This window comes from Impatiens glandulifera, chromosome 1 (assembly GCF_907164915.1).
Source record: "Impatiens glandulifera chromosome 1, dImpGla2.1, whole genome shotgun sequence".
Classification (NCBI taxonomy): Eukaryota; Viridiplantae; Streptophyta; class Magnoliopsida; order Ericales; family Balsaminaceae; genus Impatiens; species Impatiens glandulifera.
The window spans coordinates 123,473,843-123,488,166 of NC_061862.1; the positions used below are offsets into that span (position 1 = coordinate 123,473,843).

General features: G+C 28.6%; 1 protein-coding gene across 1 annotated transcript; it reads left to right on the plus strand.

Moving 5' to 3' along the window:
- The first annotated feature begins 3,895 nt into the window (after window positions 1-3,895).
- Window positions 3,896-12,866, plus strand: LOC124919698 (T-complex protein 1 subunit eta). The gene is made up of 14 exons (XM_047460016.1): window positions 3,896-4,038; window positions 4,137-4,397; window positions 5,238-5,363; window positions 5,487-5,690; window positions 7,170-7,339; window positions 7,421-7,556; window positions 8,608-8,724; window positions 8,878-8,997; window positions 9,083-9,181; window positions 9,277-9,366; window positions 10,178-10,265; window positions 11,204-11,292; window positions 11,395-11,469; window positions 12,493-12,866. Exons 1-14 carry the CDS (start codon window positions 4,024-4,026, stop codon window positions 12,586-12,588), a joined length of 1,686 nt encoding a protein of 561 aa, XP_047315972.1. The 5' UTR covers window positions 3,896-4,023; the 3' UTR covers window positions 12,589-12,866.
- Window positions 12,867-14,324: the final 1,458 nt, after the last annotated feature.

Sequence of the window (14,324 nt, forward strand, 5' to 3'; positions counted from 1 at the left end):
AATAAGGATGAATCATCCCTATGGAAGTAGCAGAAATGATCACCGAAGTATGGTGATCATTTCATCTTTTGAATCAGCCGAAAAGGTGCACTATCAATTGAGTTCCAAATTCGGAGAATCAAAGGATTGGACATTATCCTTATCCTCTCGACGTCGCGACGAAGAAGATGGTGGTGCATGAAACGATGGCATTTCATGTGTTTTAACGCGTTCCGTCAGCGGTGCGTTAGTGATCGAGCGTTTTGTTAGTGTCTTGGCTAACGGGCGTTAGCCGATTGTCTACTTCTCGGGTGTGCGTGTCTTTAGTTGCAGCAGGGTACGCGAACTACTCTTGGACGTTGGATGGAGATTCGATACTCATCCAACGAATGTGATTTCAACTGTAGCCATCTCACAGGATTTTGGCTATACCCGATTATGAATTTTATTTTTATTTAAAACCTTAAGGTATTTTTTTAAATTAATTTTTCTTTCATTTTTTTGGCTTTACTCTGAATCTTTTTAAATATACAAAATATTAAAATAAATATGCCAAATTGTTTACCATTTTTTTGGGTATATTTTAGGGTTAAATAAATAATTATGATGTGAAATGGAACCTCATTTCATCCTAAATTATTTATTTTAATCTTTGATTTTTTTCTAAAATTATTTTAAGATAATGAGTAAAATATTTATCCCAAATAATTTTATTTATTATTTTGATCATTTTCTTTAAATAATTAGGCTTTAAATAACCTAAAGAGAGAGAAATAATACTTGAGGATGATTTTGAGAGTGATGATTTTTATTTTTATTTTAAAATAATTAAATGTATTTAATAGATATATAAATAAAATAAAATAAATAATAATTTAAAAATAAGATAATTTAGTATTTTAGTTAATTAATTATGTGATTTGATAATGAATGACGAAAAAAAAGAATGAAATAATAACAAATCTTATATGAGAAACTAGGTTTACTAAGAGAATTCTCGTGAAATGCATACAACAAATATATAAGCTAAATAATTAAGATATAATGTTTAAAAAATCAAAATTTTTATAAAATATAATTGTATCACAATATATAATATATTTTCTATATTCAATAGTTTAAAAAAACTTAATCAAATTCAATAAACATAATGTTTCACCTTTTCACTTGATTAAATTTTGTTATATAAAAATATTACATATTTAAGTTTCATTTTTTTTATTTACAACTTTATATATGAATTATAAAAAATTATTAATCATTTAAATTTTATTACATAAATTTATCATTATTTTGTGTTTGAAATAAATTTTACATGTTAGACATTATTTATATAAAATATATAAGTTTGAGAAATTTTAATATTGTGTGTATGTTATTCTTTTTCAATTCACACCCACATGCACCATCACTTTCATTTTAATATTTACAAATTCTCATCAATTGAGACTTAACTCTGATATCAAATATGAAATGTGAATATTTTAACCATTAGATCACTTGTAATTTTGAATTTAATTTAAAATTTTATGTAAGTATAAATATATAATTATTATTAATTAATACTAGATAAAATATATAATGATAAATATTTTTTTAATAAATTATTTGGAAATTTAAATTAAATATTAGAGTAAAAATATTTTTAAAATTTAATAATAATAATATTAAAAAATAATAATAATAATAATAAAATAATAATAATAAAAATAAAAATAATAGTAATTATAATAATAATAATAATTATGGGTCAACCTAAATGGGAAAAAGAGGCTTTTATGTTCCATTCTTTGGGGAGGAAGCAAGCATTTGAGAAAAGAGAAGGGAAGTTATCACTAAAGGAGGCGGTAAGGATAAAGGAGGCGGTAAGGATATCTTCTAGAATGCAAGCTTATTTATTTTTTACTTATTTTTTTCAAATTTAAAAAATTTTAGAATAGCATGTCTTTGCACAATAGTGCATTACCCACTTTATCACTTTATTAGACAAATCTTACCTACAGATTATGATGTAATAATATAAAACCCAAACTAAAAAATTAAATTTCAAAAAAATAAGAAGTTTTTTTTAATTATTATTCTTCATATTTATTAAATTAATTTAAAATATGTTTTAATTTTAATTATAATAATAATAAGTTATTATAAGTTTTAGAATAGAATCTCTTCTCACCACAATAGTGCACGACCCAGTTTATCACTTTATTACTTACAGATTAGGTAATAATATAAAGAACCCAAACTAAAAAATTAAATTTAAAAAAAATAAAAAGTTTTTTTTTTTAATTATTGTTCTTCATATTTATTAAATTAATTTAAAATATTTTTTAATTTTTGTTAAAATATGTATATATATTATTTTTTCTGTATATTTATTATATGGACTATTATTTTAAAGTTTTTTTAAATTTAATATAATTATATATTAGATTTTAAAAATATTTTTAACTTAGTCTTTAAATAAAAATTTTAAATAATTAATTAAAAAAATAATTTTTTAACCTATATAATTAATTAATCTTTTTATTCATTATATCTTTTTTCTATTATTATATTATTTTAAATTTTTTATTAAATTAATATAATTATATATTAAATTTTAAAATATTTTTAATTTAGTTTTTTTATTCAAACTTTAAAATAATTTATTATTATTATTAGTATTATTATTATTATTAAACTTAAAAAGCAATTTATTTTTATAGGATATCAAAGTGTTAAAAAATACACCACCAATATTTATCTCTTATCCATTATATTAATTAAATTATTAATCAAAATAATAAAATATTATTTATTTTTATTTTTTATTATAGTTATATATATCATTACTTTTTTAAATTTTTTACTAAAAATAATTATTGCTTTTTTATAATTAATCTCAATAAACTTAAAAAAAAAATAGTATGAAATGAAAGAAATAATTATATATATAAAGGTAGAGAGAGCAAGCATTTAAAGGAAGCTTGCAGTCCTAAACCTCTCAAAAAGCCCTAAGATTCTGTGTCTGTGTGCAACTCAGAACATCTTTTCACCGAAAACTGACTACATACATTCCTCTAAACACCCATCACTCACAATGTCATCTATGATGTAATCTTTCTCTCTATTTATGTTTATTATTATTATTATTATTATTATTATTTTTATATTTATTATTATTATTTTTATATTTATTATTATTATTTTTTTATTTATTATTATTATTATTTATATTTATTATTATTATTTATATTTATTATTTATTATTATTATTTTTATATTTATTATTATTATTATTATTTTTAAATTTATTATTATTATTATTATTTTTATATTTATTATTATTATTATTATTTATATTTATTATTATTATTATTATTTTTATATTTATTATTACTATTTTTATTATTTTTATATTTATTATTATTATTTTTATATTTATTATTATTATTATTATTTTTTTATATTTATATTTATTATTATTATTATTTTTATATTTATTATTATTATTATTATTATTAGGTAAAGATATTAATCTAAATCAACTTAAAAAATAATTTATTTTTATAGGATATTAAAGTGTTAAAAAAAACAATACTCGTATTTATCTTTTATCCATCATATTGATTAAATTATTCATCAAAATAATAAATTATCATTTATTTTAAAATTTTATATATCATTACCTTTTTTAATTTTTTACCAAAATTAATTATTACATTATCATCATAATTTAATAAATATTTTTTATTTTCTCTAAGTCAATTTTTCAAACATCTCTAATAAAAAAAATAGTTTGAAATGAAATGAAAAGAAATATAAATATATATATATATATATATATATATATATATATATATATATATATATATATATATATATATATATATATATATATATATATATATATATATATATTTTGATAGAGAGAGCAAGCATTTAAAGGAAGCTTGTAGTCCTAAACCTCTCAAAAAGCCCTAAGCGTCTGTGTGCTCTGAGTTGCAGAACCTCTCTTCGCCGGAAACTGACTACATACCTTCCTTTAAACACCCATCACTCGCAATGTCATCTATGATGGTAATCTTTCTCTCTATTCATATTTACGTATTTACATACGCACCGGGGTTTCTCAGATTTCCTAATAATGTTCTTTTTCATTCTCTTGTTTAAAACAGCAACCTCAAATCATATTGCTGAAGGAGGGTACGGATACATCCCAAGGGAAGCCTCAGCTCATAAGTAACATAAATGCTTGTGTGGCCGTCGCCGATGTGGTCCGTACCACTCTTGGCCCTAGAGGAATGGACAAGTTGATCCATGACGACAAAGGCAACACTACCATTTCAAATGACGGTGCCACTATTATGAAGCTTCTCGAAATTGTTCATCCTGCTGCCAAGATCCTTGTTGATATTGCCAAGTCACAAGATTCCGAGGTATTTTTCTCAGTTATTAACTGGGGACTATTATTCTTAACTGGAAGTTCGAGACAAGATTTGCCTATAGAATAACTTATACTCTCGATGCTTAGTTCATTTAACATGTTGCCATCTTGTGATTGGTTTTGTTGGTTCTCTTAATTTTAAAGCATGATGCTTGGGTTCGCTTCAAAATAGTGCATTCTACTCCACATTGTCTTTTATATATATATATTTTTTATAATTTTGTAGTTATTAGTCATTGGTTTTTAGCATTGGATTGGTACAGGGGAGGTAGACTCTTTGTATTGGATGTGAATCAGTACTAAAAAAATTGATCCTCAAACTTTAAAGATGTCCTTCCAAAACTGAAAACAGTGTGACCACAAAGTGTAAAAGTAAAGCAAGCCTCACATGTTCTAATATCATCTCCCGCAAAAACATTCTTCACACTAATTTAATTTAGATTCTATTATTTGCAATTTCATGTTGGATTGAGATCATACTTTTAAACTAGTGTTCATTTATTGGTTTTCAGTCACCTAAATTGTATTATTATAGCTACTTAGTTAGGTTGACAAGTTGGGTGATTTGCAAACTGTTCTTCATTTCAAATGCATATGCATGAAGGAGTTTTTCTTGTTGAACATAGTTAGTTTCCTCCAAGTTTGTCTCAACATGTCTACTTCCAGAGCAGGTTAACCTAGGTTATAGCTTTGATAGATGAAAAGTAATGCCTGAAAGTCTGCATATTGTTTTAGTTTTATTACTTGTTTATTGGGTTTTGTTCAGACTTTTGTTTTTATAATACACTTGTCAAGTTCTGCAGAAGTTTCCTCTAAACCTTTAATTTTTCAGGTCGGTGATGGAACCACCACAGTAGTATTGCTTACTGCTGAATTTTTAAGAGAAGCTAAACCCTTTATTGAGGATGGCATTCACTCTCAGAATTTAATCCGTAGTTACCGCACCGCATGCAATTTGGTATGAATGTTTCAGTTATTATGAGCTTGGGAAATGTTCAATTGTTATCTTGGCTGTCGTTTCATCATTTGGTATTATCCTTATTCCTATTTTCAGATTTTTTAACTACTCTGCTTAATGTAGGCTATTGGGAAGATTAGGGAGATTGCTGTTAGTATAGAGGGAAAAAGTTTGGAAGATAAAAAGGATTTGCTGGCAAAGTGTGCTTCTACAACCCTTTCTTCAAAGCTAATTGGTGGAGAAAAAGAGTTCTTTGCTTCTATGGTGGTTGATGCTGTTCTTGCCATTGGCAATGATGATAGACTAAATATGATAGGAATAAAGAAGGTACACACAAAGCATTAACGTAGATACAACATATTGTGCTTGTAGCATTGTCAACTTTTATTGTGGTCCTCTTATGACTATTGAATGGATCTTCTAAAATTGATGAATGAATTGGACCTTAAATGGATTTGTATTTTCATTTTGCCCAACAGTTTGGACGAAAATACAAATCCATTTGTAAACTGTGTATTCATAAAAGTCAATGAAAAAATAATGCATTTTACAAACATCTTGGTATTTTAGTCTAAGATAATATCAGTAATGTTAAATCATGGCCAACAGTAAACAATTTTCTGCTTCAGCACCAAAAATTGTTAAACTTTTTCTTTATACATATTTTCCGAGTGCCAAATTGTTGTTGATTTAAGTATTGCATCAATGTTCTTCATATCATACATCTCAAAAGAGCTACTACAGGTCTCATATCTAAGTGTCCACTATTTTCCTATTTTCACTTATCTTATAACCTTTTTACATGGTCAAGTTGTAGTATTTTATTAATCTACTCTAATTATCAATATTGTCCATCATTAATAATACAATGTAGCATTAAAAACAATTTTGTATAAAATGCATCTTGAGAAATATCATTTTCCAATTTTTACTATTGCAACTTCTTTTGTGAAAATTGGATTTTCTGTTCTCCAGAATTACTATAAGGTAATGTAATTAGTGTTATCATTTTACTACCATTTATTAAGCTTGTTTAACAAAAATGATTCCTTGTCCTCTGTGTTTTTACCAAAAGTATATTTCTTGAGCTCTTCTGTGTTAAGCTTGTTTACCAGTCACCAGACATACACTGGTAAATCAATCCTCTAATTTCTCTAAATATTATCCACTCCAAAATATTTACTTCATTTCTGGCTTGTTTCTTATACACCACACACATCAATAATTTCAAATTGACAATTTAATGAATTATGGTTTACATTTGCTTAACCTCTTATTTAATTAGGATCAATGATGTTCATTGTAGCTATGGGAAACTTGTTGCTTTCTCGCACAGCTTATGGGCATATTTTACTTGTGCACATGGATATGTATTCATACACTTTTAATTAGTTAATTGTTTGTATAAAATTTTGGAATGAAGATATTGACTAAGGCATTAGGAACCTTTTAATTCTTTGCCGCTAGTTAATTCAAATTGGATATTGTTAAAAAAAGTAAAGGTTTCTTCTGAATATCAAATTGTTAGTGGTGATTGGTATTTATTTTAAAATTTTGTGTAGCTCACGCTGTACTACTATCTTGTGTAGCTCCACTTGATGCAAATTGATCACTATTTGTGTTTTAATTATAAATCTTCCTATCTCATTTCTAGTGCTGTCATTGAAATTCCTGATGATGTCATTGAGTATGTGTCAGTTTTATTATGCATTCAATATCTACATGCCCTGGTTTCTTTAATAGATTTAGGCCAAGTTGCTAGGGATAAAAGAAACAAATAGTGATATGCTACTTACATTTGGTTAGGTTCCTGGTGGTACTATGAGAGACTCTTTCCTTGTAAACGGAGTCGCATTCAAAAAAACATTTTCATATGCTGGGTTTGAACAACAACCTAAGAAGTTTTTGCATCCCAAAATCCTTTTGCTCAATATTGAGTTGGAACTGAAGTCAGAGAAAGAAAATGCTGAGATAAGGTATTAACAATGTATATTTCAATTCTCTTTGCTTAAATTGAGATGTAAAAAGCATACCTAATATTTAATTTTCTACTGCAGGCTTTCAGATCCATCTCAATATCAGTCAATCGTTGATGCTGAATGGAATATTATCTATGACAAATTGGATAAATGTGTTAAGAGTGGGTCCAAAATTATATTATCAAGATTGGCTATTGGTGATCTGGGCACACAGGTACTTGAGTTTCACTTTATGCAATCGAGTTATTTCTCATTTGCAAAGTGCATGCTAATTGTTATGTTGTTATAGAGTTTAGTGCGTGGGTGTTTTTTTATCCACCATCCAAAGTGAACATATTGTTATGTTATCCTTATACTCTAGCTTTACAATTTGTGAATTTAGTCTTGTGCCTTTTAATTTCTAAAGGGTTGTTCGATGTGTGGATTATTTTGATTACTTCCAAATAAACTTACATCCCATCATCCATCACTTCTTCCATCAAATCATTCAAATTATTAATTAAATGTTAAATCACCCCTACTTTATTCTTTATAAAAATTTAAAGTATTAAATACTAAAATACTTTGATCATTTGACCCACAAATCTAATCTTTTCATCAAACCGCTTTTTTATCCTTCTAAAAACCAGATTATTTTGAACCTATATCAATCAAGCCTATTGTAACAATGCATGTTTTTTTTTTTGCAAAACAAGAAACTTAAATATCTATTTTTTCTCTCTTGGGGATTGGAGGATTCCCTACCTCATTTGGACAAAGGGGCATCCCTATACGAGCCTCTCAAAATTCAAATTAAAACTGACTCATGTTTCAATTTTCTATAGTAACTGTTTATTATATTCAAATTAAAGCACTCACATAAAACCTATGTCTAACTACATTCTTATTACCTGCTTTAAAAGGTGCTCTATGCATACAAAAAAGTTAACATGTCGCAGACTATGCTAACTGTTATGGTCTAGGATAAGTTCTGATATTTTATAAGGATGATTGGAGAACGTGCTGGGAATGACATTTGTGTCGCATAAAATGGGATGGACTTGGCAAGAAAAGTGGATTGTTTTAACTATCCACCAGAAGTTAAATGCTGTTTCTGCTATTTGGATTTCTTACTTGTTTCATTGGCTTTGTATTAAATACTGTATGACCTCCATCGGTTAATTGTCACCTACAATTGCTTGGATAAGATAGAAAAGTTTCTAACTATGACTTGTGTTGATTAGAGGGATTCACATCAAATTAATTAAGTGGGTTTACTATGGCAGTATTTTGCAGATAGGGACATCTTTTGTGCTGGTCGTGTTGCTGAAGAAGATCTAAATCGAGTTGCCGCTGCAACAGGTGGCACTGTTCAAACATCTGTTAACAACGTCATTGATGAGGTTCCTGTTTGGCTATCTTTCTGTTAACTAATGATACTCACTTGATAGATGCATCGCTTACATTGTTTGATGCATTGTTTCCTTCTTTTCTTATTCTGATTTGAAGTATTATGAATTGTTCTTTATTTCATCTGTATTTTGGCTTGCATCCAGGTCCTTGGAACATGTGAAATCTTTGAGGAGAAGCAAGTTGGTAATGAAAGGTTTAACATATTTAGTGGATGCCCCTCAGGTCAGACTGCCACTATCGTTCTGCGTGGAGGAGCTGACCAGGTTTGATATAAATTTTATTTCATATGTGAACGGTCCATCTCATATAACCTCATCATCAAGTCTTATTCTACCAAGTTATTTTCAGTTCATTGAGGAGGCTGAGCGGAGTTTACACGATGCCATCATGATTGTCAGAAGGGCTCTTAAGAATTCTACTGTAGTTCCGGGTGGTGGTGCTATAGATGTATATGCTTTATCAGACTAATATTCTTAATCAAGTTAGTTTTTGGGTTTCATGAACTCTTGATACTTATATAATTTTGATATTTTTGGTTGCAGATGGAGATAAGCCGATATCTGAGGCAGCATGCACGCACAATTGCTGGAAAGTCTCAGCTTTTTATCAACTCCTATGCGAAAGCGCTTGAGGTATGCATTCATTTGTTGGATCTCAGAGTATGGTTTCATATTATTTGTTCCCTTTCGTTCTTGGTGTTTATAACATTTTGTGTTTATCATACGAGTAGTCGCATTTTATATTTGGTCAAGTTGTTGAATTGGATTAATGTATTTGACGAGTTATTAATTGCATATAACTGTAAATGCCTAATGTTTGTTGCCATTTGGATTTCATGGTTTCAGATATTGACTTTTTCAACATTTGGTTACAATCACATGAATGATATTTGGGCACACATTTGAAAACACTTACAATTTTTTTGTATCCGGATCCAAATGAGAAACAACCAAAAAATTTATGAATCTGTCTTTTGACTAAGTTTAGTTTCCAAATATAATTGCATCTAGGTCGTTTCTAGATGCAAACTTATGTATACAAGTGTTTTCAAATGGGAACTACTTAAAATAAATTACTATACATATATTAGTTGCATTCTCTTATTTGAGAAAAATCCAAACTCACAGTTTAAATTTAGTGTTCTAAATTTTATTGTTTTTGGATCACCTAGTTTTTCTTAAAGGGATTTGTATACCATCTGAACTCTTAAGCTCATTACTTTCTTTCTGTACGTGCTGAACTTTTCTCTTTCTAATTTCTCTTTGTTGTTTGTGCGGGGCTTAGTTTTTTATGCAAACGGCTTGCCACCTTCAATAAGAAGATAATAGTTTCCTCTTTTTAGGTTATAGAAGTGAAATCAGTTGGCTATTTAACAAAAGTCAAGGTTCTAAATCCTCATTTAACTTTAGAATCTTTTAGTTACGACTTCATCATATTTTGCAGGTTATCCCAAGACAGCTCTGTGACAATGCTGGCTTTGATGCAACTGATGTGCTTAACAAACTGAGACAGAAACATGCACTCCCATCTGGTTTTCATCTTTTACTTTTACTTTTACTTTTATGCCATGAAACTTGCAATTATGCATCTGTAGTTATAAATTTGGCAGTGAGTAAGATTTTGTCCTAGTCTCTTCTAGGAAAAAACCCTGATCTCAAACAAACAAAAAAGGATTACTTGGTATGTGGACCATAGTAATTACAAAAAATGTTTTTGGTCAGGTAGAGCGCAAGAACTCATGTCCATAAGGTCACGGTTTCGAGTCTTCATATCCAGATCATTTAAAAAAAATATAAAGTGGTTGCAAAAAATGTCTTTTGTCAGTTTTGCATGTTTGGAACTATAAAAGCAGGTTCAATGTATGATTTTTCTTTCGGAATAAAGTTTTGTTGTTATATCCAAATATTATATCCACCAAGAAATAATATCGTGTCTTTCTATTTTTGCTAACGACATGGTTTATTAATGCAATTATGCATCTGTAGTTATAAATTTGGCAGTGAGTGAGATGTTGTTCTAGCCTCTATTCTAGGAAAAAGAACCCTGATCTCAAACAAACAAAAAAGGATTATTTAGTACATGGACTATAATAATTACAAAAAATGTTTTTGGTCAGGTAGAGTGCAAGAACTCATGTTCATAAGGTCATGGGTTCAAGTCTTCATATCCAGACCATTTAAATAAAAAAATATAAAGTAGTTGCAAAAAATCTCTTTGGTCAGTTTTGCATGTTTGGAACTATAAAAGCAGGTTCAATTTATGATTTTTCTTTTGGAAAAATGTTTTGTTGTTATATACAAATATTATATCCACCAAGAAAGAATACCATGTCTTTCCATTTTTTCCAACGACATGGTTTATTAAAATTAGTCTCTCATTTAGGTTCTTGCAGGTGAAATTATTTTGAGAATGTTAAATTTAACTTGTTTCAAATGCTATGATGGTTGTTGATCTTTTTCTCTATTACAGGTGAGGGTGCACCATTTGGTGTAGATGTCAACACTGGGGGAATAGCTGATTCTTATGCCAACTTTGTTTGGGAACCGGCTGTTGTTAAGGTCTGTTTGATTGCTTCAATCATGTCAAAACATTTAGATATTTTTTTCTGTTTGATATGGTGCTGATAAAAATTGTGGTGACTCTCTTAATGTTCTCTTCAGATCAATGCGATTACTGCTGCTACTGAGGCAGCTTGCCTTGTCTTAAGTGTTGACGAGACTATCAAGAATCCCAAGGTAATATAGAAAAGTTTCTCCTTTCTTTGGAATGATGGCTCCTCTTTCCTTCTTGCGTAGGATTTCCTGCCTCCCTGCATTTTAAGATCATGTCCTAGCTTTGGAAAGTGCCAATCCTTGTTTGATATGTGTAAATTTCATCAAATAACCAATTATATCCAATCAACAATATAATGAACCCTCTACTTTAAAAATAATAATCTTGATGTAGGTATTTTTTTTAAATAATCATATTCTTTTGATAAAATCTTGTTTAATGAATTAATGAAAAAGTGGATTATTTGGGTTAAATAAATAAAATATCTTTTGTGAACCTTCATCAAACAAGGCATTTGTTATTCAAATAATTCTTGATCAAACAAGACCCTAGCTGCACATTTTTTATTTTTTCTTGTATTTAAACCTTTTTGTCCATGATTCCATCAATTTGAATGATGATCATCTGAAAATATAAAAAGGTTTTGAGGTGTCATCTGGGGGCAGAAATTAGTAAAATTTTGAATGATGAGACCTCTAAATATATAATGTAGTGCTTTTTGTCTTCCCTTCATTTTTCTTTTCTTCATATGTTTTCTGAAATGTGTCAGCAAGTCACCTGTACAATGCAGACTTCTGAAAGATCTCACTCAATCCAACAGTATTTATAGATTGGCTTGTAAACTTGTCTTGCGGGGGTCAGTTAAAATTGAAAGTGATTTTTTAGTTTAATATAAGATTTTTTTTTCTGTATCATTATCAGATTAGTGTGTTTTTTTGTCTCATTTGGTATAAAGATTTATGAACCATAATCCAGATTATTTTAGTGTGGTTCTTTTTACTAAATTTGGTATACAGATCTTTTTCTAGATCACAATCCAAATTATTTTTTGAATTTCGATTATCTAGATTGACATACATAACAAACGTTTATTTTTCAATCATTACATAATCCCACTGAATAATATTTATATTCATTGTAATATCCTCTTTAACCTACCAAGTTCTTCTTGGAACTTATTGTTCAAATTTGACTTTTTTTGCCAGTCGGAAAGTGCTCAGGGTGAGGCTGCTGCAGGTGCTATGGGCAGAGGAGGCCGTGGTGGCTTTGGTGGTCGTGGCCGCGGGATGAGAAGGCGATGAAAACAATTATTCCACACCAGAATCTCCTCACTTAGAAAAAAACCTAAATCTCAGCTAAGTTGGATATATTGCCTCATGTAGGGTTTTTCTGGCCCCTTCTCCATCTCTCAGATTTTGGATAAAAATACTTCTTCCTGTTAATCTGTTTGCATAACAAAATTAAGTTTTGGTAATTCTGTTTATGTATGTGTGTAATCCTGTTATTTTAAAAAGAATGTGGTGGTCAGTCTCATCAGATATTTAAATGTACCATTTAAATTAAATAGCTTTTATGTTGCCATTTTAGTGTATTTGGCTCACTTAAATACAATATCTTTGTTTGAACCCATTATTTTTCTGACTTGTAAGATGTCACCTCGATTATACATCCTGCTGATTCTTCTCACAATATAAAAAATCATATTTGATTTAGAAATTATCAGATGACACCTAAACCTCTCACTGGGAGGTTTAACCAAGATTTTAGATTATTTTTTGATCATGATTCAAGTGCTTCTGAATATTTTATTTTATTATTTTATTCTTTTAAGAAATGGCTTAGATCGTTAATTAAAAAGACCCGAAAAGGGTAAAAGAAGTATCAGAGCTAAAATTAAGCTTATAACAATTTGTTTAAAGTTAATACAAGATGTTCATGAGGAATTCACAAATAGTCTAAGAAACGCATACAGACATGAAATCAAAGTATAAAAATGAAACTAGCAATTAGTCAACTAAAACAAAACGATAATACAAAACGATAATGGTTGATTTTTTCGGACTCGTCTCTCTTGTATTTCTCTTGTTCTTTCATTCTTTTTTGTCACCCTTATGTCTTTTTGATATATATTTCTAGATAGAGTTCTGGCTTATTCGTATTCGCTAGCTTCTTTTGTCACTTTTTTCATTTTGGAGTTACGTATGATTTGTTTCTCTTAAAGTGGTTTATTTGATAACGTTGCGGCTTTCTTTGGTTGTAGAGCTCATGGTTTCAAGATGTTTTGGCTTTCGCTATCATTCATGTCGACGCTGAACTTTTTAAATTGTTATTTAATTTATGAATCTTGTTAGATTAAATTCATTATTTTAAAATGTGATCCAATGTTAATTAGAAATATGAGTAGCTTTTTCAATTACTCAATAAAGAAATAGGATCGACAATAAAGAAATAGGATCAACTGTAGTTCGAATCGAATATATATAATGTCTTTCTTGCACAACGGAACGTGCCACCTATTTTTAAATTTTAAATTACAATAGAACGTGTTCTATGATGAAACATACATAAGAGGTTTTATTCTTGCAAACAAAGAATATTAAAGTAGATCACTAGTAAACAAAACTTTGGAAATATCAATTTCCAAATACTATGACAAGAAAAATACATAAATTCCACAATAGTGACAGTTACTAGTCAATAATAATAATTCACAAATGCTCCAAAAGTTTGCCTGCTCAGCAACAAGAAGAAAACAAAATTGGGTGATGCAGTAAGTAACAATAGTAGTAGTGTCTCTATCGTCTAATGTAGCTATCAGAGAGAATAGCATCCCAAGAAAGACCAAATCCACGGTTTAAAAGTCACTGTTGCTGCCTTCTCTTCCCCATGCCTTGTCTTACTCCACATCCACCACAATTAGCCATGATTAGGTAAAATTAAATTTTAAAGATCACTTTTTTTTTGTTTAAATGTTTTGAACACTCAAACACATAACCTATTTTTGTGTTCTAACTACTCAACTAATGAGTCTTCACAA

Coding starts and splice junctions, on each gene's coding strand:
- LOC124919698 (XM_047460016.1), top strand. Junction 7,340..7,420: donor AAAGAAAATGCTGAGATAAG/GTATTAACAATG, acceptor TTTCTACTGCAG/GCTTTCAGATCCATCTCAAT. Junction 9,367..10,177: donor CCTATGCGAAAGCGCTTGAG/GTATGCATTCAT, acceptor CATATTTTGCAG/GTTATCCCAAGACAGCTCTG.